Below are 25,940 nucleotides of genomic sequence, written 5' to 3'. Positions count from 1 at the left end.
CCCATGTGCCTCCAAATGAGTTCAAGCCCATCTGCTTTCAAATGTATAACAGATTTCCTAACAGATTAGCAGCAGAACCATCTAGCTGAGCCTAGTCAACCTCTTAGCCATGAGGAATGGTCCATTGCTGTCTTAAGGCAATAAGCATGGAAGATATTGCTACACAGCAATTGACAACCTGAAGAACAACACTGTTCAAAGAGTTTCAGTGTTACGTAGCCTAATCTACATATAACTCGGTGAAGCAGAATAATTATGAATGATGGCAAATTCTTCAATGACTAAGACCTTCCACCTTTTCGTCAATAACTACCTTCCTCTCCTTTCCTCTTTTCACTATGAAATTATAAATACAGAACTGGCTGGCCATGTGACTGACTTTCAGTTCAAAATGCCCTTATTAGGTACCTACAGTCTATGCTTCTTGCTGGGACATTAAGGGGTGGGGGAAAGGCATTTAATAGTTTTGAATTATAAGCAAAAATACTGGATGAACTTCACTTTAAGAGGCAATGGTTTTATCTTTCCTAAGCCTGCACTCAAAAGCACTGATTTTCACCATCTTTGTTCCCTCGCCTCCACTTTGCCTTGCAAACCCTAGACATTCCCTTTGTGGGTCACAGATGGGACATACGAGGAAGAACAGTTTTGGCCTGTCCACACTTGACCTCTTTTTGTTTTCGTCTATTTTTAGTGCTGAGGAGCAAACCAGATGGAATGCTCCCAACAATCCCCCAAAGGGAATGTGTGACCCAGCCAGATGCTGAAGGTTACTCTGCTTGGTGTGGTGAAACCATAGGCTGACACATCACTTACATGTATGCTTGTTTTTCCTAAGCATGAGAATTGCCATTGCTGAAAGACATGTGAAATGTTATTTCTTCGGCTTTGCAATCACCCTGTGGATGTTTCAATTTCCCTTGGCGCACGAACACTATGTGAAAGCAAATTGGGTACTTTGCAATCTGACCAACCTTAAACAAAAACACCTTCTGATGCTCACGTCTCTTTCTCTTCCTTCTGCTCAAGTTAACTTTTAAAATCTATTTCCTCTCCTTGCATTTACTTGTCAACTGTACGCTAAGTAAATTCCACCCATATGGCTTCCTCAGAATCATTATTCCAAAGACATGCACGGTAAGTGGTCGATGAGCATTGCAGAGACTCCCAGGTCTAGTGCCTATCTTGTTAGGACCTGCAGCATTGGCCTTTCTCCTTTTTTCAACTCTCATGCTCTGATTTGGTGACACCACCACCTCCTCCTCTCTTTCTTATCAAGCATTGTCTGCCTTCTGAGTCTCCACCCATGGCCTTCAGCCTAGAAGTCCTTGTTGCTGCTCCAGTTTCCTTTTGCTTTCCAAGTAACTTTCCAGTTTATACCTCATGGCTCCAAGGATAATCCAGGTGCTCACAGCTTCCCATCTACATTTTCAGCCAGGTCTCTTCTGTTCCCAGTCTCTAGCCCCACCGTGCCCTCCATCTGATGCCTTGAAAACACATGGAAGTCAGCATTTTACCAAGCACATCATTCTGCCCAGCAGCCTTCTCTTGGGAATCTCTGACACAGGGAACAGCATCCTACTATCTTACTGCTCAGTGATAAGTCCAAGGGGAGTTCACTCTTCCCTTCTTCCATATCTGATCTATAATCAATACCGATCATTCTGTTTCCTAAGTATCTTCTGGTTTGTTCATAGTCGTCAGCTGCTACTGTCACTATTTTCGTCTAGTCTATCTTCCCTTCTCCCCAACATTATAATCAACCACCTGCTAGCTGGTTTGCTTGCTACCAGAATCAAGAGGAACAATTAATGTGACATTTGATGCAACATTAAGGAGGTGTCTTCTTAATTCTATCCCAAGTAAATTCTCTTTCATTGCAAACATATATGTAGATGATGTGACATTATAAACTTAAAAACAACATTTGGTTCCATGCCAAGCTTTTCCCATGGTATAGAGACTGACCTTTTAAAAATGCAGTGCAGTCTTCTGAGAGGTTGTGTGTGTATGTGCATGTACCTGCATGTGTGTCCAGGTGTGTGTGTGTGTGTGTGTGTGTGTGTGTGTGTGTGTGTGTGTGTGCATGCGCGTGCGGGTAAGCCAGAAGTCAGTCTTAGGTGTCATTTTAGGATGCTGTTCACTTTGCCTTTTAAGATAGGACTCTTGCTGCCATGGAGCTTTCCAATTTGGCCAGGGGGGCTGGCTACCAAGTCTCAGAGATCTGTCTGTCTCTGCCTCCTGGGATTGTGAGTGTGCCACCACATCTGGCTTTTCAATGTGGGCTCTAGGGAATGTACACAGGTCCTCATGCTTGCATAGCAAACACTTGACTGACTGAGCTATCTCCTCAAGTCCTCAAGGATTGTTACTGCTTTAGGATAAAGCCCAGGCTCCTTAACATATCCTGATCAGTATTCAACACCATTCCTTGCCCACCTCTTCAGATCCCATTCCCCTCTGCCTCCAAACCCTCTTGAAGCCAGCAACACTTTCAAACCATAACCTGTTTTGGAGGCTATCCATTTTAATCTTCTCTCTTCTCTGAGCTTTGTGCCACTCTGTTCTGTTGGCCTGGGCAGCAGACTTGATTGTATTCATTGTCTTACTCCCTGGTTAGTCATCCAATTCTCCAGAAAACTCTCCCTGTGACTTTTAACTATGTGGTTTGTCTCCTTTGCATGCTTGGAGGCTCTGTGTATCTCCTCTCACAGCACGTATGCTTTCTCACACTCGCTAGCCTAATTATGTGCTCTTCCCTCAAGACCATGACCTTTAGAGGAGGGAGGGGTACGAGTCATGCTTGTCCTCGATATTCAAAGTTCATGGACAATGGCCTGCATATAAATAAATGAAGCATGCTAAGTTGGGGTTCTTTTTGAATTTCCCATGAGTTACAGAAGTCTAAAAACCTAGGTTCTCAGGAAGGAGGAGACACCATTACTGTTAGGAAAATGGAGACATGGAACTCTAAAATGAGGGTGCTAAGGCCCACAGCCCGCTCTCTTTCTCAGTGCTATCCATCAGTCTAATTTGTTCAAGCCATCAGGGAAAAACGCATACTCCCAGCTCATCAGCTGCGCCAGTGACGGTCCACAGAGCTTGCCTGCATGACAGGCAGCCCTTGCCTTTATGGAAAAGGATGCTTCTACCTACTACCAATGCACTGCAATACCACACAACAAAGGAAGGTCAAGGCAAGCCTTCATTTAATCTTCTCTCTGCTCCAAGAATAGCAAATGTACATCCCTCAGTCATGTGGCTTGCTAGGAATACCTAGCAGAGAAGAATTAGTGGTCTAAGACTAGTACAGGGGCTTTCCACCTTGAGCATCAGGAACAGACTTCCACAAGATCCCAGAAGTCTATATAGTATCAGGTTCAAAGCCATAAATTAATACACGCTTCAATAAAGACTGTCATCCCTATCCAAGGAGTTTTATCTAAAAATATGGGCTTGCTGGAAGAAGATGATGATGTCAACAGTGACTCTGGGTCGTGGGTGTTCCAGCTTTATGTACAAGGGGCCTCCGGGAGCAAGATGAAGTCACTGCCTCCCAGGCCAGGGTTAAGGGCTTGCTGCTGCCTCACTGGAGGCTCTCTGGAGAAGATACACTCTCAGCAGCATGAATGATAGGCTCAGGAGCACAAGGAGAAGCTGGTGCTCTCTGCTTCTGGGAGCTCATATAATACCCTGTCCACAAACCCTGTTCTATATGTATTATCCAGCACAGAAGAGCCATGTACAAAAATAAGTGGGTTAGCTCTGTGCCCCACCAACCGAGTGCTACTGTTTCTAACTCAGACATACTGCTGTCAGCTGGGCAGGGCTGCATGCCAGCATGACTCACAGGGGTTAGGGAAAACAGGCAGGCAGTGACTGCTGTCTGGGAGTTGCTGTCCTAACATACCACTGCTTGTATCAGGAGCAACTTTGATAGAAGAAGAGAGGGACCGGAAAGCAACCCTGGATTTCTATGATTCATTGAAGTGGTAGTACTTCAGTCACTCACAGAGAGGGCAGAGAAAAACATCTCAGATTGGCAAAAAGAAGGGCGAATTGTCAAGAGAAATTGTCAGCTCAATTGTTGAATATGAAAACTACACAGCAAAGTTTCTAGTCTTATGTGATTGACAATGATAAAGTCAAGTCAGCAGGGAATTTTACAAATAAGATATGCAGGTATTTAAGCCTATACCATGGTTTTTTGTCTGTGTTTTGTTTCCACATAGTACCATCTTGAAGATCCTTTATCTGAGGACCTGGGTTTTGTCACTGTGTGCACCTGTCCTTGGAGTTGCTTCTGCCACTAACTTCACTGATAGTCTCAAGTTCTTTGACTTCTCTGGGACTGGAAGTCTATTGGCTTTTCTAATTCCTGTCAATCTACTGGAGTCCCCTTTTTAAAATCTACATGTCTATTTAAACCCTTGCTCCCTTTCAAAGGACACATGAAAGTTCCTAATGACCATGAATGAGAACTTACTTGGAAATAAGCTAATAGCAAATATAACAAAGTTAGAGTATTTTTGTTGATGCTATTGTTGTGAGACAGGTTCTCACTCTGTAGGCTTAGTTGGCCTGGTACTCACTATATAACAGGTCTTCCTGGGACTGTGCTAACAGGTGTGACAGCATTCTCTCTGTGTATATATAAAAAGAAGAAGGTCCGTGAACATGTAGCAAGATGGAGACCACTGAACAACCCACCAATAGGCTCCCCAAAGAAACCAACATGGTTTGTAACTTCACATGGGATCATAAGAAATAAACCTCTCTTGTTTAAGCCATCTGGTGGGTAGTATTTTGGTATACCAAGCCAAGACTACCACAAAACCAAATCCAACCTGCACAGATTTCCTACCATCTCCACTACAACCAACAGGATAAAAACTCCTTGCCATTCCCTACACATTTTCCTCTCCCCATCCTCATGCACTTAAAAGTGGCCACCTGCTCATTGTCTACACACACACACACACACACACACACACACACACACACACACACACACACAAATCATGCAAAGTACTGATTCTTACCCTCCTGTTTTACTGATGGGGGAAGCTGAGGTACAGGTAAATAAACTAAGCAAGCTCTTATAACCAGCAAGTACCAGAACCTGGACTTGAACCCAGGCAGTCTGGCTCCAGAAATGACGATTGAGCTTCTCTCCTGCAACATTTCCCAGCTGGCCACAAAGCTATGAGATGCACGGCTAACCTTTACACTGCAGTGAGGACTCACTTCTACTCTTTGCTTTTCTGCCTTGTCCAAGAATCATTTATTCATGACCCTTCCTCCATGAAATAACCTGATCTTATCTTCCAACGGCCATCCATAAGTCATTTTATGCTGCCTGTTGACTTTTACTGGAGCAGTGAAAATCAGGGTGAATAATAAGAAATAGATTGTCAGGGCTGGAGTGAATGTATTCAATTATAGAAAAGGTGGAATTCCAAGTTCAGATTATTTATAGAGCAAACAAAAGCAGTCATTTTTAAATTAAAAAATAGCCAACAGGAGAAAAGAAGAACCTCCATGAGAGATGGGACAGCAGCTGAGACTTAAAAGCCAGTCCTTATTATATCAGGGATTATTAAAATCGACAGCAATCTCAAGGCTGGAGTTTCTGTTTTGGGTCAGACAGCTGAAGGTGATCAAATCCTCCAAATTAAGATGCAATGTTTAACTCAGTGAACAGCCAATGAGAAACAAGGCCAGCAGGCACCTTACCTGCTGATGTGTGCTTGAACTTTTCACTTTTCTTCTTCCTCCATTTCCAAGGCTTGAAAATCCTTCCCAGGTTGGCAAACTTACTCCTCCTCCGGATAGGCGGGGTGTGCGTGCCCGGGACCAGCGAGTCAGAACGCATTGCCGCCAGCCTCTCCACTTCCTCAGCTTGTTTTCCCCAAGAAAGCAATGGAAATAAAGAGAAGGGGGGAAAAGTGTTAAAATGGGAGTCTCACAGATGGCCATCGTTTTCCATGGTGACAGATAACAGAAACCACGTGACTTGAGCTCTGTTTGCCTTTTGGAATGGGAGACATACCGATATGTTCTGAAAGCTTGGGGACAGTCAGCCAAACCCTAGAGATCTAGAACACCTTTACTGAATTTGCTAATATTTAAAGAGGCAGCTTCTCACTGTGACATGCAGCTGGCCCCAGCCTCCAAGCCTCAAGCAACACTCCTGCTTCAGCCTCCTGAGTAGCTAGGATTATAGACATGCACCACCATCCCAATCAAATTTATTCAGCCTTGACTAAGATGGCAGGAAAGGGGATGAAGATGTCAGGGGCTCACTTGCAGGTGACAGAACTCCCCAGAGACCATCTGAATTCGACTCACAGGAGTGCCAGTGTAATGGTTCATGTGGTAATTTCTCACCCAATATCTGGCAGCTGTAACCTTTATAGAATTGTTCATTGAAAAAAAGGGAGGGAGGAAATGCTCATTTGCTGTCTGTTCTGGGGTCCCTGTCTCCACTGCCTACTGCCCTGCTGCAGTATTCAGACTCTGGAAGCACTGAGATTTGAGCAGGAAGTGGTCCCCTCCACGGTGAATGGACAATATTAAAATCACTCACACTTTCAATAGATTTTTACAATCGCCTCACTTCCTTTTATCCTGGAGGCTTGCTTTAAGATGTTTCTAGGCCGTAAGCCCTGGAGACTCTTAGAGAACACATAAGACTGACCCCAATAATCGAGTTGCTATAGTTTGGGTTTGGAGTGTTCCCCCAAAGTGCAATATGCTAAGCCTGGTCTCCAGTCTGGTGCTATCAGGAGGAGGTGCAATCTTTAGAAGGTGGGGTTCACTGGGAGGAAGTTCAAAGGTGTGCCCTTTAACAGGGTATTGGGACTGCAGCTTTTCCTCTTCCCCTCTGTTTGCTTCCTGGAAGCCAGTTAAGTGGGCAGCTTTCATCCACCATGTGATCATAAAAATGTCCGCTGGTCTTCTGCATCAAGCACAGTCCTTGAGAGCTTGACCATGTGGCTGGAGAGTTTGCCTGTTGGGGCTTGAACATGCTTTTGGCATAGGCCACCCCTTCACTCAGATACACTGATGGAATCAACTATGTGCCAGGTGGTATCCTGAGGCAGTCATACTGGTGACAAGTGACTATATGGCAGTTTCTGGGATGTAAGGGCCACCAATGTACCTGGGAAGTATATATGAATCAAAGTCTATTCATAGGTCATATGACTGACCAAGTGACCTGAAGGGCAGGAGATGAATCATTCCCGATGCCCAGATTCAGGTCAGCAGAGTGGGACCTTCATTATTAATATAAGGGACACAATGTGGGGAGGTACAGTTGGGGCTTGAGGACAATGATCTGAACATGCTGAAATAAAGAGGGCACTTAGTCCTCTAACTACAGGTGCTGTTAGACTGAGGATGGGGCTACATCCCGATAAACCGTCACTAATTAAAGTGCCATTAATTTCTAGATGCACCGACTGCATGTGACATACTTGGTGTTACTGCTCAACCATAGAGAGAACTGCATAGCACTGCTGTTTCCTCTTGTGGTTGACTTACTAGAAATGGTCCCTAATGCTGTGAGCATTGCCAGAGAGGATCTGACCCAGCATCGACAGCCAAGGAAAAAATCTCCATTAGAAAGGCAAAGAAGAGTTTCTATTTCACATGCCACACCTTCACACCACCATAAAGTTGAAAGACCCAAAGTCCAACCATGTGTAGTTAGGGACCATCGTTATACAATTTAACACATAAACAGTTCTTCTTTCCCATTGTTTGATCAACTGAACTCTAAATACTGTGACAGACAATGTGGCCACTTCCGGGGAAGACAAAACTGTGAACTAGATGTAACTGAGAGCATGTGTGAGGAGCAGAGGAGATGGGTCAGTCTAAAAACTAAGAGATGAACGTTCATTACCAGTACTGGGGAAGACCCTGGAGAGAGCTTGTGTTTCCAGGTTCTGATAGAGAAAAGCAATTTTCTCTCATGGAAAAATTAGAGAAAAGTAGATGCTTGTCAGGAGAAACACACCCAAGAGGGCTGAAAACATGGCCCCTCTTGGAACATGAAGGGACTGTACCCAACAGTGACATCAATGGAGAACTGTTATTGGAGTAGTCTGGAACCAGCTCGTCTGAACTCATCACAGTGTTTTTATTATGCATTTGGGTTTTTATATGAGAATCAGAAGGGAACGCATGGCGAATTTTAAAAGGGTACCTGACAGTACTATATATTGAATGTTCACTTTTTACTAGAGACTGGGGCTATAGCAGTACAAAGAACAGAAGGACGTACTGACTGGTGAGGTTATGCCAGGACATAGGGTAGACAATCGGCCCTGAGACTGAGGTATAGAAGATGCTAGAAGATACATGCTTTTTTTTTGGGGGGGACCCCCAAAGAATGAGTGTGATTAATGAAGGACATCAAAAGTCCTTGGAGGAGGGGCTTAGTTTTAATTGGCAGGTAAAGGCTGTCTTGTGTTTCCATGAGACATGTCCCTCAAAAGCTTCTGGTGCTGAAAGCTCAGTTAGCAGTGATTGTAGACGGGACTCCGGATGAGTACATCATAAGGCCTCTGCCACCATCAGTGGATGAGTCTATCGCCAAATTCCTAATTTGTGGCATCATTGAGAAATGGTGGAAATTAGGAAGTGGTACCTAATTGAACAATGCAGTCCCTGGGACCATGTTCTCAAAGAGATGACTGTATCTCTAGCCCCTCTTCACGTTCTGTCTCTGTGCTTCCTGGCTGTCATGAGCAGCTCTGCTCCACAAGACATCCTTGTCAGATATTCTGTCTTACTGTGGGCCCAAAGTGACAAGGGTATCTGACCACGGACCCAAATCTCCAAACTGCAAGCCAAAGTACACTATAAAAACTGTTCATCTTAGGTAATTGTCACAGCAACACAAAGGCTAACTAACACTATTGGGATACAATAGCAACAGATGTTTCCTGGGAATATCATTGTAGCAAACAAGGACAGACTCATTGGAATATAAGAAAGCAGGTGGCAAAGAGAATAATCAGAAGTCCACTGTACTCATGTTCACTCTACATAGGTAAGGCAGTGCCAGAAATTCAGAAATAATCAATACGATTCAACCAGGGACATGCTGAAGTAAGAGTGACTAAAGCTTGGGGTTTTCATGATGATGATGTGGAAAGGAAGAAGCAGGATATATTGGTAGCTCAAGGTCAAGGACTTTGGGCCCAGAAAGTGTGACCTTTTTGCAAAGGTTGGATTTTATAGATCAAGGTCTTGGGGAACAATTTTAGGAAATTTTCCAGGTGGGAGAGCAAAAACAGTCTAGTCTGTAGGGCACATGGCAGAATCCAGGAAAGGTGAGAGAGAGATGGGGATATTGAGAAGAGTGTGAGAAGTGTGTAGAATTGGAATTCTAGGAAGGAGAAGGGAAGGAGGGGTCAGCACACACAGCAGTGCTCGTCATCTCAAGTCTTCATGCACATGCTATGCTATTGAAATCCTAACAGAGGCTCACATCAGATCAGACATGGGTGGAAGGGAGAGTCCTCTAGCAGTGCTGGAGGCTGAGGGAAGAAAATGAAGGTTTGGGAGGTTTTCAATAAGTATGCATTGCAGATAGCCCTCTGCAATTACAATGGAGAGGGGAACAAGGACCTCAGAGTGGGAAACACACACAGCTAAGGAATATAATCAGTAAACTAGGACCTGTTAATGGAGAACAGGTATCTACACATAACTAGGGAGTGCAATCATTAAAACTCCAAATGCATGGGAGAAATTTGTTCCCAGTAAATGATGAGATGGTGCTGAACTGCGGGAAGTAAATCCCAAGTTTGTTACAGAAAGGAATAAGCTACAGGAAGAATCTACAGCAAGACACAGCCGATTCATTCACGACATTATACGCCAGGTACAACTTTGTACTGGTTTCATCCATCAGAAGAATCCTTCATTCTTCTAAGTTATCCATGATGCAAAGGCTATATAATTACTGTGTGATCTTGTGGCTTGTGGCAATAGCCAAGAAGGGTGTTAAAATTAAAAAGAAATTAAAAGGAGGCCCTAATAAAAATTGAAAAGGAAACCAACTAGAATGGGCAAATAAGCTGTGATGCAACAATGAATTTGGACCTCCTTTTCTTTTTAGACAGTACCAGCTGCTTGAGTTGCTGCTTCTGCAGTGGCAGCATCTTTGTTGAATCCCTGTTATAGTTTTGATCTAGACACAGAAGCAGTAAGCAGCCCCCCTCCATGTCCCCTGCAGCAGCTCCTGCCTCCAGAAGCCTGCCCTGTTTGAGTTCCTGCCCTGACTTCCCTCAGTGATGGACTGTGACAAGGAGGAACTGTGAGCTGAAATAAACTCTTTCCTCCTCAAGTTGCTTTTGGCCATGGTGTTTTATCCCAGCAACGAGACAATGACTGAAGCTGTTCTCAGCTATGTCTTTAAGCAGTGGATAAAAATGGTTCAGAAATTGTTGCATTAAAATAATTGCAATCAATTAGGAGTGCTTTTATAAACCCAGAGTGGCAAGGAGCAGAGAGAGCATGATAAAGGTATAATTATAAGTCTAGTTAAATGAAACCTTGATAAGTGTGTTATTAAACTCAAGATACTTAGCTCATAAGTACAATAGATTGCTGAGCCGACTAGGTGTAATTGATTTATATTTTAATCACTCAAATTACATTGTCACCTATTCATCTGGCAATGCGGCTATCTCTCGACCTGACTGCTCTGCCATCAGATAATGAAACTGGAAGGCACAAGGCCAACTTGTGAATACAGTTTAAAAAGGAAGAAAAACAAAACAAAACAGAGCTCAGAATCAAGTACTCTCCTGACACAGTGATGTAAGAGATAATGGGATAAAGGAAGGAGGAAGGGAAGGAGGAAGGAAGGAGGAAGGGAAGGAGGAAGGAAGGAGGAAGGGAAGGAGGAAGGAAGGAGGAAGGGAAGGAGGAAAGGAAGGAGGAAGGGAAGGGGTGTGGGCCAGAAGTGGTTCTGAAATCAGCCTCCTTTAAGACAGCACAAAAAGGCTGCTTTTCTCAGGCTCTCTGTTCTCAACCTCAAAGGTAGTTTTCTCAGGCAGCTGGGGAGGGGAAGGGCACTCCCTCACACATCAATCAACTCCAGGGTCCAATGCCAGGAAGGCGAATGAGGACTCAAAAGATGGGAAGCCAGGCACCTGAGCTAGCTGACAGAGGGAGGCCTAGGTTAGCATCTCCTAGGGCCTTACCAGTCGTAGAACCTATCTTTAATAGGCAGCTAGGTCTCCTGTATCACAACTGGATTTTCCTTGGTCTACAGGAAATTGTCAGAATATGCTATTTTTCTTTCTACTTAGAAATTCAGGAAAGATCATATTTGATTTCTGCATGATTTTGGTCCTGGTGAATCCAAAACATCTGTGTGTGCTGGTGCTGTGACCAACCCCTTGTGTTTCCTGGGGCACTCTTGGGCATGTGTTGACAGTGGGTAGGCACAGCATTTCACGTGGCATCCTCACTATTGCATTTCTCAGGGTGGGTTGGCTATCAAAAGGCCCCTCCCATCATGAGCTCTCCTTGTTCCATGCTGGGATGTCGTTTGGCTTAGTCTTATGTGGGTCTTGGGCCGGCAACCACAGCTGTGTGAGTGAGTTCATTAGTGCTGCGGTCCTGTCATTTCCAGACCACACTCATTTTCAGAAGTCCTCCTGGACCTCTGACTCAAAAATCTATCTGTCCCCTCTTCTACAATGTCCCCAGAACCTTGGAGTGGGGGTATGCGATATGGAGACCCCATTTAGGGGAGGTGGGGTGGTCTGGGAGAAGTTGAGTTGAGGAGTAGGGGGATATATAATCTAAATTCACTGAATATATGTTTAAAATACAAAGAAAACAATTATAAAATGCAATGCCCCCTTTGAGGATGGCACCATGGCCTTGTGAGCAGAAATTGTACTACCTCCAACTGGGCCACAGGTCAGAAGGAAGCCATCTGTGATCTATGCTATTTGATATCTATCTGGAGACGAAAGAGACAGAAGGAGCCCAGTATGTGAACCTCTTGAGAGGCTGTCCCTGTGTGCCAAGTGGACAATCCAAAATAAAAACCCAACAGAGGTTTCTGTTTCTTGTTCTAGGTAGGACAGTACTTCCTGTAGGTTCTGACGAGAACAACAATGGCAGGCATAGTGATGATGATAATGAAGACACATCACCCAAAGGCCTATGTGGTAAAGGCTTGGTCCCAGAGTGTGGCACTTTTTATTTTAGAAACAATCTTATTTTACATATCAATCCCAGTTCTCTCTCCCTCCTATCCTCCCATGTTTCCCAACCATCCCCCCAATAATCCCCCCCACACACAGGTACAGCACTCTTAAGACCAGGTGAAGCCTTTCAGAGGTAGGACACAGTGACAGAAAGGCTTCTGGAGTGTTACTTGAAGGGGGTGTCAGAGCCCTGACCCCTTCCTGTCTCCCTCTTTGCTTCCTGGCTGCTATGAAGTAAACAGACTTTCTATGCCTCCATTATGATGCCCTGCCCCATCACAGGCCCAATGTGATAGGATCCTGTGACTATGAAATCTCTGAAGGCATGAACCAAATTAAAACTTCCCTCTTTTTTTTTTTTTTTTTTATCCAAACAAGACGAGCACAAGATCAGTCCTATCAACATCCCATCAGGTAGGTGTGGGTTCATGGGGCTCTAAGCCTCTATGCCTCTATGCAGTTAATGGTTGCTGGGTTCTACCTCAGTGGTAGAACCACAGATAGGTGGCCTGTACTCCATTAAATGCACCACATTCCGAGTTCATGCAAGCAACTCTAATTAGACTTGGTGCATCACCAAAAGAGATGTAAATGTACAAGTGGACAACTTGGAAAGTAAAAGAACATTCAACCAGAGAGGGATGGGGCAAAATAGCCTAATTAGTAGTAAAACTGATCAAATTAAATTGTATTTATGCATAAAATTGTAAAAAACCAAACAAAGCAAACCCTTTCCTTCCTGTAGGTTGATTTAATTCAAGATTTGCCACAGCGAAAGAAAGAATGACAACAAGGCTAGGAATGATGATGATGGTGACAGTACCAGTATTAATGACAGCTGCCAGCCCTGGGCTAAGCACTTGTATTCCATCACCTTCTGAAACCCTCACACTGCTCTTGGAGGCTGTGTCAATACAGTGTCCCCACTGGACAGCTGGAAAAATAAAAGGAGGGGCTAACGAATAGGAAGAAATAACTGCCCAGAAGCAAGGAAACACATGATTTTTTAATTAAGACATGCCTATCTTTAAAACATCGCCCCACCATGTGAAGGTCTGGCTCTTCAAATTTGTGTCACTGACAGAGCCATAGGAGGGTTTCAGGGATGATGAAAGCAATGGGTTTCAGGACATGAAAAGGTTACAAATCAGATGCCAATATGAACAGATTCGAACTGAGCATGGGGAAGAGTGTAATCTTAGCCTAAAAATGTACCCTATGCCTACCTGTTAGGAGGTTCTGTGGAGAATGCTTACACTGGGCCACCGTGGCAGTGGGGGCTGTAGGGCATTCTCTACCAAGTACCTTTGCTATGAACTATGGTTAGAAGACCAGAAGGTACCAATTTAGACTGGATAAACTTGAACCTGCTTCACTTAGAAAATGCTATACATCATGTACACTGTTGAAGCCAAGATGGTGTAGGTTCAAATTTACTACCTGGTGGATATTAATTCTTTTTAGCCTCTATCAGGTTTGCAAAGAATCTGGCTTTAATCCTAACACTAGAGATAGGCCTGTGGCCCTGTGCTGGCCAGTTACCTTCTACCTCCAGTGATTTACTCAGGGATGAGACCAAGCAATGGGATTCCAGAGAGGATCTTGTTGTGACTCTTAACAGACAGTCTAGGATTCATGTGGAGTTACAGACTAGATATGCTACCACCATAATCAATATTGGTGCTGCAAACTGAAAAATCTTTATCTAGCCTTGGTTAACAGTGAATAAACCTCTAAGTCACAAGACAATCCATAGGCTTCGAGAAGGTATGATCCTGTTCTACCAACTACCTTACATTTCATAAGCAGGGCCCTGGAATGATGAGGCTATTTCTAGTCCATGGCCGCAGGCAGTCAAGGAATGCAGAGTACGGCTAACACACCAGACAACTAGGTTCCATTTAGACCTACAATTACACAGACTCGGTGTTACAACTATCAAGATGCCTACATGCTATCAGCAGAGTTCCTTTTGAGACATTCAACACAAATTCCCATTTCAGCTTCAGGAATTTAACCTCGAACTACTGCCATCCGTGTGTGGTGACTACAGAATCCTACACAGGCTCTCACACATTTGATCCACAGAATATATGTGACCCGGCACAGAACTTGTTTGTTTAACTTGTAAATGAATATGTAAAGCACAGACAATCTTTAACTAATGTGGACTCTTTGTTCATTATGTCTCATGTTCTTGCAGTAAGATAATTTGTATCTTCCAGAGTCAGCCAAGACTGGCTTTTCCTACAGAGGTCAGTGAATTCTTTCTGTTAAGCCAAATAATAAACACACTGTAGGCTTCATGGACCAGACAGTCTCCATTGTAACAGAGCAACTCTGATATTGCCCTTGAAGGCAATCACAGGCCAACCTATACAATGGGCAACACAGTGTTCTAATACAACTTTATTTATAAAAACAAGCAGCTGGCCCTCGGGACTAAAACTCTCCAACCCTTGTCCTGCAGCTCAGAGCTACAGGTGATCTTTCTGCCACTTTGAGGGGAGAGGCTGCCTTAGAATTGAGTCAAGATGGGAGAAGAGAACAGAGGATGACTTGGGTGACAAGGCACCATTATGTCACCATGGAACCTTGGATCCAGCAAAACCTTAAACTACTCAAACTCTGGACACCTTTCTCACATGAGCCAATAGCTCTCTTATCCAGTTAGGTTAGGCTGTGTTAGGGCTCTCTTTTATTTGCAAACCAAAGAGAAGGACATGGACTGTTTAAAAATGTACATTGTCTCAACTGAGCTGAGAATCTCTGAAGCAATACTGCACAAACCAAATTCACTGTGCAATCCTGAGAAAGTCCTATCAGCATTCTCTCTGTAAAGTAGAGACAATGCCAACTTAGAAAAATTACCAGATGTTTTGAGCTGGGTGTTAATTTTCCTTCCCATAGGCCATGTGTTTAAGGTACAGTATCAGCTGGTGGTCCTTCTGAAATGTGGTGAAACTGTCACCAGGTAAGACCTACTGGGAGGAAGTTAAGACCCTGTGGTCATGGCCTGGAGGGGGATTTTGTGATCCTACCCCTTTCTGTTCTTTCTGTGCTTTTGGGTCAGTATGAGGCGAGCAATGTCATTCTGCTATGTGCTTCCTGTTGTGATGAGCTGCTACTCCCTGACAGGCCCTCAAACAATGGAGCTAGTGCCCATGGGCCAAAGCCTTTGACCCCAAGGGCCAAACAAATGATTCTTCCCTGAAATCAGTTTTTCTCAGGTACGTTGGCACACCAGTAGAAATCCAACCAACACAGCAGGCATATCCTGAAAACTCCCTTTGTGATAGAAAGCATGTGTTTAGGAAGGGCCATCTAAACACAAAAAGACTCCCATGGTACCAGGTAGACGACAGGACCAATGGCAACTTCTTCAGGGATGAAGTTTCTTATCCCTTCACCAGTTGCCTATGTCTCGGGAATGATAGAATTTTGCATGGTCTCAACTGTGTCTAGAGTTTCCCAAGCAGTACACCTCAAAATTGACAGCACACACAACTATCATCTGAAACGATGGTTAAAATGTTTGACCCCTCTTGTGTGTTATACGTGCTGAACCTGGAACATGCATTCATTCATTACATCTCATTAGATCTTCAAAACATCTTTATCCTATAGGAATATTATTTTTCCTAACTTTATTTCCCTTCAGTTATGACCAACACACATTACATCACATTACAAATTAGCCTTTTAAAGGCTCCAAGGATGCCTGTTATAAATCTTTTAAACTTTCTTTAACTCTTGGTACCCGGAGTCAAACACTAATATGACTGGATGGCGTTTCCCTGTGGGACATTTGGAAGGTCTTTTATGCCCTCCTATGCCAAATGATGCAATAATGCCTTGTTTGTTGCATTTCACATTTGTAAGAAAGAAGACAAGATTTGCCTAGAATGTGCCAACTTATAGAGGGAGTTAAAATTCCTGTCTTGTGTTGGTGAGACGGCTCAGTGGGTAAAGGTGCCTGTTGCTAAGCCTGGTGGTTAGAATTTGATTGCAGAAGAAAATAACTGACCACTGCTTCCCTGTGACCGCCACATAAAAGGTGAGGCATGCACACACACACACACACACACACACACACACACACACACACACACACACACACACGTATTTAAAAGAATACAAAGGATTCCTGAGTTCAGAGATTGTCTATCATGGCTCACACACTTGGGAGTGGCTTGAAGATGCTCAAGGCCTGGCTGTGTGAGCCCTCCGCAAACAGACTTTCTTGCCATTGATTCTGTCAAGGTTTATATACTCCTAGACATTGTACCACCCTTGAATTTGTTCCAAGATTTCCTGATATTAGCCTGTCTCCAGAGGGCAAGATGCCAGAGGATCACATGAAAGCTTGCATTCCATTTAAGAACCATTTTTTTTAGTCTATTTCCTCTTAAGCTCCAAGTTCTCATTTCCTTCCCCTGATGACATGACAATTTCCTTATGTGGCTCCCATTAGCTCCCAGACCAGCTTCTCGGTGCCATTTATCATTTTTGTAGTGACTATGTGGAATCTAAACAAGATTTCTGGGAAGGATGTTTTTGCCAGGATATTGAGTCTTGCTAAAATAGCCTTATTTTCTTTCTTCCCTTCCCAGGTATATGTTTTTGAGTTACTATCAATAGCTTTGACTGGGCTTGTCTTGACAAGAAACCTTGTTTGTTTCCTAAGAAGTGTACAAGGAATTTTCTGTTTCCCTTGTCTCAGAATACATGTACATAGTGGGTCCTGTTTGTCCCTTCTCAGAAGCAAATGCCCTTCTCTTAGTGTCTTAACAGTTCCTTTTCTAGTGACCTTTAATTGTTCTTCTGCATGAAAGACATTAGAATTTTAAGCCACTATCAACAGGCTAAGCCATTGGTTAATGTTTCCCTGCAAGAAGTTTTGGTGGAATTGAGAGATAGCTCAACACTTAAGAGCACTTGTTGCTCCTGCAGAGGACCCACGTTTGGTTCCCAGCACCCATGTGACAGTTGATAACCATCTATAACTCAGTTCATCCCCTTCTGGTGTCTGCAGCACCATACATGTACACAGTGAATAAGCAAACATTCATGCAAGCAAAACACACACATGAAGTGAAAACTAAATAAATTTTAAAAAGGTAAAAAAAAAATGAATTCACCTTCTGTTTAGTGCTTATTTCTTGTATTCTTAAACTTTGATGACTAAATATATGGGTTTCAGCATTTGTACTCTAAGCTTCAAAGCTATAAGTACCCATTATCACTTAGCACCCAGATTTTATACAAATTAACCTCTCAGAACTGTATTTCCTTAATTCAAAATTGGAATCGCAGCATTGATTATCCTGATTGTATGCATCATCATTATGTCAGCATGCAAAACCTGCAAGTGGCATTTATTTTTTTTCCCTTAAGACTACTATTTATTTTTTTTTTGAGTTTCAATAAGTTTTGAATTTCAGTAAGTGGCACTTATTTAATAGGTGGTCAATATATATTGTCTGAATCCACGTTTTGGTTATTGATTGCTTAGGCCTGCTGCTCTACCTATAGTCACTTAGGGTTGCACCTGAGCCTCCTCAGTGTTTGCACAGGAGGAGCTGCTCTGTCTCAGCTGGCATCAGGAAGCACAGTTAACGACTATGAAATGGAACCCTTCCACTCTGCAGCGAATCAGTGCTAACTAAACTGCACAGTCCCACCTGGGACTCCTCCACAAGTTGCTCAAGGGGAATTTTGCTAGAATTTGGGCTTACAATCTGTCAAACACCTATTCCTATTTCCTTGCAATATGGCATTTTAATTGATATAGCATCTTTGCAGTTTTCCTCTAGGCTGCATAGTGAGAATTGTGACTAAATTAGTTCCAATCAAGCTTGTAAGCCCTTCTTATCTTTCCAAAATTTACTATTGACTAGTTAATTTATCTCTGTGATGCCTGGGTGGAATTGTATGCATGCTGGGCAGGTGTTGTATTAGGCCACAATTCCATCTCTTCGTTCCAAGACACCTGAACACTGAAGGGTAAGACGTTGGGTCTAGGAAGGAAAGCATGGACAATGCAAAGAACAGGCTGAATGTCACAACTCCTGCCCTCACAGCTGTCCCTTCTGGATCTTTTGAGGGAAGTATAGTTGGCCCCCTGTATCTACAGGTGTCTCACATAAGGAGTCAATAACTTTGAAAGTACTCCAAAGGACTTGGGCCTTTAGTGAACACATACCCACTTTTTCTTGCCATTATTCCATAAGTAATTCAATGTAATGACTGTTTACACATCAATGACATCCTATTGTATATAATAAGCTATATAGAGATAATTTATATCATATAAGAGCCTTGTGCCGGCTCCTTGAAAATACGATACCCTTTTACATAAGGGACTTGAGTATGCAAATATTTTGGTATTTATGGAGACTATGGAGCCAGAGGTTATAAGACACTAGTTTGACAAAATACATTAAGCATCTATTAGACAACTCAATATACGGAATGATCAACAATTTTGAGGAAAGAGAAGAAATCCTTATTCTTTCAAATTCTAAAATGAAACCACAAAAAGCCAACACTGTCTCATCTTCAGAGGAACAAAACTGAGAGGACATGCCCAGAATCTACATGCTGAAAGACAGGAACCCTTGTCTTGTAAGACAGAATGATCTTTAAGGGCATTACACAAACCAAGACCATCAACTGTTTCTGAACTCAAGTTCCAAATTCCAAAACACCATCAGTATCTACAGGCATCTCTGACTGCCCAAGACTTACGTTCACACACAAAAAGAAAGCTCACTGAGTCTGCCTCATGGCTGGGAATGTCTAAACAACATGCAAACTCCAGAACTGAAATTCCTCACTGCAACTGCATGCACTCCAGGGATTCCCAAGCTACTGTCTGAAAAGCAGAGTCCCTCCCTCCAACACTGCCTCCATGAGGTATGTCAGTCTGGCTTTGCCTGACATTCTTATTATTCTCCTAGGCAGTCAAGATTGTGAGGGACAGGTGGGCTAATGACACACACAGCTGTCTCTCCTGATGAGGTTTCTACTTTATCTACTGGAAAAGAGTCTTTGACTGGTACAGAGCTCAGCAGAGAACAGGTGATAGCTCAATGGGGAGCTGTCCTATGGAGCTCATCAAATAGCCATGCCTGCTACTGGGAAATTGCTATGGAGAGTCAGGATCTGTCTCTGAAATACAAGACCTGTGCTGTAGCATTCTCATCAACACACAGTTCCTACCTTTGACCCAACTGCTGGGTGAGATGTGTTATTTTCTATCAAGACCTTCTCATTGACCACATACTTAAATGTCTATAGCATGCAAGAGAGTGACCAGAGAGCTAACACTAACCATGAGTGTTCTGTCACTGTTAAAGCACTCGGGGAGTTATGATACCTCTGGAGCCTCTTTAGTATAAACCAAAAAGAGGTGGGTGTGTATATTTGGAAAATACAAAAGAAACCACCAAAAGGCTAAACAGGACAGAATTTCATTTTTAAAATTGTCAAGAAGATGCTTGGCAGGTATTCAAATTCCTTCAGGATCAGTACTTTTTAAAATCAAACTACATGCTTAAGGTTGCACTTGGTGCCCCAAAATGCATTCTGCTTATCAACTGTGTCATTTTAAATCAGTCAATCATATAGGAATGTGAGGCCAAACTCAGACCACTCAGAGTGAGCCAAAGGAGGTCCTGTTTATTGTTAGAAATAAAAACAGAGAGGGCACTCCCACTGGGTGTACTTGCCTGCTTTAGTCCTGTGGGGCCACACACTCTTCTACAGAAGTAAAACTTTTTTGCTTGCCAAAATACTTTGGATTGTATAGTAATTTTCTTGGGACCCGAGACCCATTTCTCACACTACATCACACCCTTTCCCTTCTATTTTAGTGAACACAATTGGTTTTTGGCCATTCAAAGACAGTTTCCTATCCTCCTGCGACTGTAGGTGTGGCCTATCATCAACCTTTGGTCAATGAGATGTAAGACAAAGGGTTTTGCATGACACAGATAAGTTTGACTAAGGGGACTAGACAAGACACATCAAAATACTTTTTGTCTGAAGATTACCTACAGCTGACATATAATGACTGGGACATGGCAGCCATGGAGGAGAGCAGGTATCATTTCACAGTTATAAACAAAGTGACTGGATAACATCCTGTGGGCCATTGTATCTAGCGACTTTGTTTTTTTCTTTCTTATTTAAATTAGAAACAAGCTTCTTTTACAAGTCAATCTCAGTTCCCTCTCCCTCCCCTCCTCCCTTACCCTCCAACAAACCCCCCATCCTAACCCCTTTCTGTTCCCCAGGGAAGGTGAGGCCTTCCTTGGGGGATCTTCAAAGTCTGTCATATCATTTGGAGCAGGACCTAGACCCTCCCCAGTGTGTCTAGGCTGCGAGAGTATCCCTCTATGAGAAGAGGGCTCCCAAAGTTCATTTGTGTACTAGGAGTAAATAATGATCCACTACTAGTGGCCCTGTAGATTGTCCAGATCTCTAAACTGACTTCTTCCTTCAAGGGGTCTGGATCAGTCCTATGCTGGTTTCCCAGCTATCAGTCTGGGGTCCATGAGCAACCCCTTGTTCAATCTGCTGTTTCTGTGGGTTTCTCCAGCCTGGTCTTGAAACCTTTGCTCATCACTCCTTCCTCTCTGCAACTGGATTCCAGAGTTCAGCTCAGTGTTTAACTCTGAGTATCTGTATCTGCTTCCATCAGCTACTGGATGAAGGCTCTAGGATGGCATATAAGGTAGTCATCAATCTCATTATCAGAGAAGGGCTTTTAAGGCAGCCTCTGGACTATGGCTTAGATTGTTAGTTGGGGGTCGACCTTGTAGAGCTCTGGACATTTCCCTGGGGCCAAAGTTCTCTTTAAACCTATAATGGCTCCCTCTATGATGGTATCCCTTTTCTTGCTCTCCTCCATTCCTCCCCTGACTAGATCTTCCTGCTCCCTCCTGTCCTCCTCTCCCCTCCCCTTCTCCCCTTCTCTTTCTTCTAACTCCCTCTCCTCTCCCCATGATCCCCATTAGCTTAGGAGATCTTGTCCCTTTCCCCTTCTCCTGGGAACCCTGTGTGTCTTTCTTAGGGTTATACTTCTTTCCTAGCTTCTCTGGTGATGTGGATTGTAGGCTGGCATCTAGCAACTTTGAATGGCTACCTCTGAACTTCTTTTATATAAGAGATTGCGAGATAAATGCCTATCTAACTTATATTATGCCTATTTTATTTTATTTGTCTGTAGTTGAACTTAATCCTAATGCAAGGAAGTAACTTGCTTTGGTATATATGGAGTGTTGGCATGTTCAAATCTTTCTTTCTTTCTGGTAGAATTTCAGAAACTTTGTTTGATAAGCTGTTTCTCAGTCTGCAATGAATCTAAATCCCTCCATGACTTCCATTCCAACACTTGAACAGTCATTTACAGGAAGCTGGTCTATCAGAAGGAACACATGCACACATATGTGTATACACATGCATGCAATCACAGCCCTCTGACCATGTGCAGCATTTTTCCTTCACTGTGGATTTGATTTAAATCATAGAATCCCCCAGGGTTCTCTCTCTCTCCCTCAGCTACTTTGTTCACTCCCATGGCTTTAATTAACACGGTAGGTAATCTGAGTATTTCTAAACTCATACTTCTAGCCTGGAAGGCTATCTTAATTGACACAGTGCTAGGGTGTAACTCCAGTCAAGTTACCTCTCTGGCCTTTATCATATTTATAAAATGGAGATGATAACATCATCGGGGAGAATGGGGGAGCGTTTCGCATGAATAGAAAGGCTTACTTACAAGAGTGCTAAGTGAACCGCTTACCTGAAGTGAATGATTTTTGGCCTTACTCATTTTCCCACCTTACCAATGACTATTGCCTAACTGCTCAGAGAGAAATCCTCACTTGCTTTCAATGCCAGCTTTCCTGTAACTTCCACCAAACTCAATATTTTTACCCAGACTAGTCAGGGATAGCTCTTATGTCCTAACTCTTTCTGCTTCCTTCCTCTGGTAGACCAGTTACCCACATCACAGCTGCTCTGTCTATTAGGCTGTTTGTCCCCAAGTGTTCATAGAGCAGCTAAGGATACCTATCATGAACTTGGGTTGAGGACCCACTGGGTTCTCCCAACTCTTATGAGAGAAACTAGGGTTTTCATATCTGCTTGGAGATGAGTCACACATGGAAACTGACAAACATCAATGGAAACTGACAAACCCGGTCCTGAATTGACCAGACATGAGATCCATGAGTTAGGGCAAATTTGTTCATTTTAAAATGGGAATAGCATGCGTTACTGATAGAACTGTATATTATAGAAGCCTACCTCAGGCCAAGGTTAAGAGCCTAAACATTATTATAAACTTATAATAAAATTTACATTAATTCATAAAGTACAATAAACCATGCATTGGTATTCCTCTAGCTATAACTAGAAAGTTTCTTTAAACTCTAATATACAGTTGTAGGAATAATTTAAGCAAAAAGTTAAAAATACACTAAATTGGTATGGTGGATTTAAAAAACAAATCCAAGCTTCAATTGGATGCTAAATCTATTTTTATCCTTCAGCATTTGATGTACATGAAAATGACACTCTAACGAAGAACGGAAATATAGAATTTATAGACAACAGCAGAGCACATTGGCTCCTCTAATAAGTCATACTATAATTAATTTTTGTTTTGGGGAGATGAAATAATTTGTGTTTTAATTCTATAGCTAAATTAACCAGAAAGGCCAAGAGTAATTCAAATACATTCACAACCATGCAGCAAGGCAAGCAAACACCAGTGATACCTGAGGAATTTATTTAAATGGAAATGGAATGTATTTAAATGAATCTGTAGTAGAGAGGCTAAGTACAAGAAAACTGGGTGCTGGGAAGCCAGTGTCTTCATAGATCTTCTGTCTTCTATACTTGTTGAAAATCCCTCAGGAAACATTGGAAGTTAATTGCTTGATCTACTTCCTGCCTTTTTGCTACTACCCAGAAAAAGGAAAAAAATATTTTGGCCATCATACTGGCTCAAATGCAAATATAATCATCCCCTTTGACAGTTATAAAATGTTAGGGGACTTATGGAATTCTGCTGAGGGCAAGCCAGACTAAAGATTCACTTTTGATAAATGGAGAAGTCTCTACAGTTAGAACTATCAGTTTGACAAACAGGTCTTCTGTGTAAGTCACAGATAAGACCTTGACCCAGAACCAGAGACTGGGTTGTTCTACCCTCAGCCTCAGTCACACCCACTGAGGAGAAGCTCTCTACCAGGCAGAAGACAACTGAACTTCTAAGATAAAGTACAATATGACAAGAAGTGGTTGGAGAAGAAAAATCTATATTAAGTACTTTAGCAAAAGTTGCTTTGTCCAACAGACCTAACCTATCTTTTATTAATTCAGTTCAATACACATTTGCAGGGGTGGATGGGGAAAGAGACCATGAATCTACTGGTCAGACAGATTTATAGAAACCAATTTTCAGATTTTTTGATGATAAGATGATACAGGGATTTTAGAACAACTATTTCTTGGGGCCATTTTTCTCTATTATATTTGGTATAAATTGCAGACCATTTTATTAAAAACTATAGAGTAACACTTTGTTTAAGGCAACTCGGAAGGATGGGGGGATGGCTTCAGAGCATCAGCATTCTGGCATTGTACAGGATGATGCCATTTTAGTGACAGACTGAGTTGACTGTTTCGAGGCTAGCCCACTAGGATAAACAGCTAGAAATAAACAGCATTATATGACTATCATAGAAACAATTGCCTGTGGCTGCTACCTACAGCTTTCTGTCAAAGGACCCAGTATTTTAATGGAACCTCTTAACAGGCGGCTACTTAGGGCAAGTTTGTCCATAAAATTAGTAATTACGCTTTGCTATGCAGTGTTCTCTGATAACATTAACTAGGCTATGTCAAGGATATGCAGCTGCTATAAAGTGAACTTGAAAGGAAACCAGAGTTCCAGCTGAGGTGTAGTTGGGACTGGAAATGGGTGTAGGGGAGTGGGGAGGAGGGGTGGGGATGGTGGGAATCAAATTAGTCTCTACTTTTCCAAGTCAGGACTCTGTCAAGAAGTAGTGATGTAGATGTTACAGCTACAGCGAATCCAGTGGTTAACTGGTAGATAATTGTGTGTTGTTAATAGTTTGCAATCTGGGCTGGGGAAGACACTGAGTCTTCACAGTGCTGCTGGCTCTTTCTGTGGCCCTTTGTGTATCAATGCTGTATTTACCTTCCTGTGTGGAAACTGTAGCCAGTGTCTTTGGTGAGCACCTTACTGGCCTGGGCTGCCTTTCTCTTTGTAAAAGTGGTTGTGCAATAAGATTGATGCCTTAATGCTGGAGAAAACTGGAAGTCTGGAGGAGATCAGTTTACTATATGATATTCAGGAATGAAAGTAAAGGATTTATTTATTTTTAAAATCTGTGATGCTGGTTTATAAACTACAAGCTTCATAAATGCCAGGCAAGCACTCTGCCACACAACTGTGACACCAGCTCCAAAGTGACAGTTTTGTCTTAGTGTTTGAAACAAGGTCTCACTCCATAGCCCAGGCTGGCTTTGAACTCTCAAACCCATCTCAGCTCTGATTGCAGGAGGACACTACCACATACAATTGCTTTTTTTTTTTTTTTTTGGTAAGTTTTACAAAGTTGAGATTTTCTTTAACTACAAATGTTGACCAGAAGTCCAAAATAACAATGAAAAACAGTAACAACAAAATTCAAAGTTAACTTCTATAATTTGAGACAACATACAGTTTACCACATAGTATTTCATAAACAAAACCACCACAGATATCCTGTACACATGGAAAGAGGAAGCTTGAAAATATTGCTGTGAACACAACAGCAGGATTTATTACACTGCCCAGCAGTGACTTCACAAGGACAGAGAGCTGATAAATAAGGATTGTTTTGTCATCTATCTCTCAGGGTTCCTCCCAGTCAAACAGGGACAGTGACAGGTCACTCCACACACACACACACACACACACACACACACACACACACACACACACACCATATATATTATATATATATATATATATTCCATAGACACAAGGAAATACAGTTCCTCCCAGTCAAACAGGGACAGTGACAGGTCACTCCACACACACACACACACACACACACACACACACACACACACACACATATATATATATATATATATATATATATATATATATATATATTCCATAGACACAAGGAAATACAGCAAGCTCAAAAATAACCATATTGTAGAAATGCTCAGATTTAAAATACCATGGGCCGCAATAAAATCTCAAAGCCCTCATGCTCAGTGCAAAACTATCTCTCTTTAATGAATGATAACTATATGAAGAGGCTCATAAATAATTTGTCAAAATTATTCCACAGCTATATGATAGCAGGAAAATGTCACCATGATTATTCCACAACATTTATAAAACACTGTATTTTCTGAATTGCCTTCTCTGACACTGAAAATGTGGTTCTGTAAGTCTCATGGGTAGTGAGGTGGAAATCTGCATGCACACCCTAACACACGTGTCTTCATGACCTGATGTGAAGGCTGACCTTTCACCTCTCTCTGCAGCTGGGCTTTCTTCTTACAGGCTAAACAGTCACACTTCTTGACAGCATCCGGTCTATGAGCATGTCAAGAGGACACACCTTGATTTCATTTTTCATTGTTGGCAAA

The 25,940-nt window shown here is 42.6% G+C and overlaps 1 protein-coding gene across 1 annotated transcript in view; it reads right to left on the bottom strand.

Annotated features, from left to right (window-relative positions):
* The window catches only part of Phactr1 (phosphatase and actin regulator 1), a 462,322-nt gene that overhangs the window by 180,010 nt on the left and 256,372 nt on the right, over positions 1–25,940 (bottom strand). The window contains exon 3 of the mRNA XM_035442934.1: positions 5,737–5,901. Coding sequence (XP_035298825.1) covers positions 5,737–5,901 — 165 coding nt within the window. The remainder of the gene's footprint in view (positions 1–5,736; positions 5,902–25,940) is intronic.

Source organism: Cricetulus griseus, chromosome 3 (assembly GCF_003668045.3).
Source record: "Cricetulus griseus strain 17A/GY chromosome 3, alternate assembly CriGri-PICRH-1.0, whole genome shotgun sequence".
NCBI lineage: Eukaryota > Metazoa > Chordata > Mammalia > Rodentia > Cricetidae > Cricetulus > Cricetulus griseus.
This window is presented reverse-complemented; position numbering and strand designations above follow the sequence as displayed.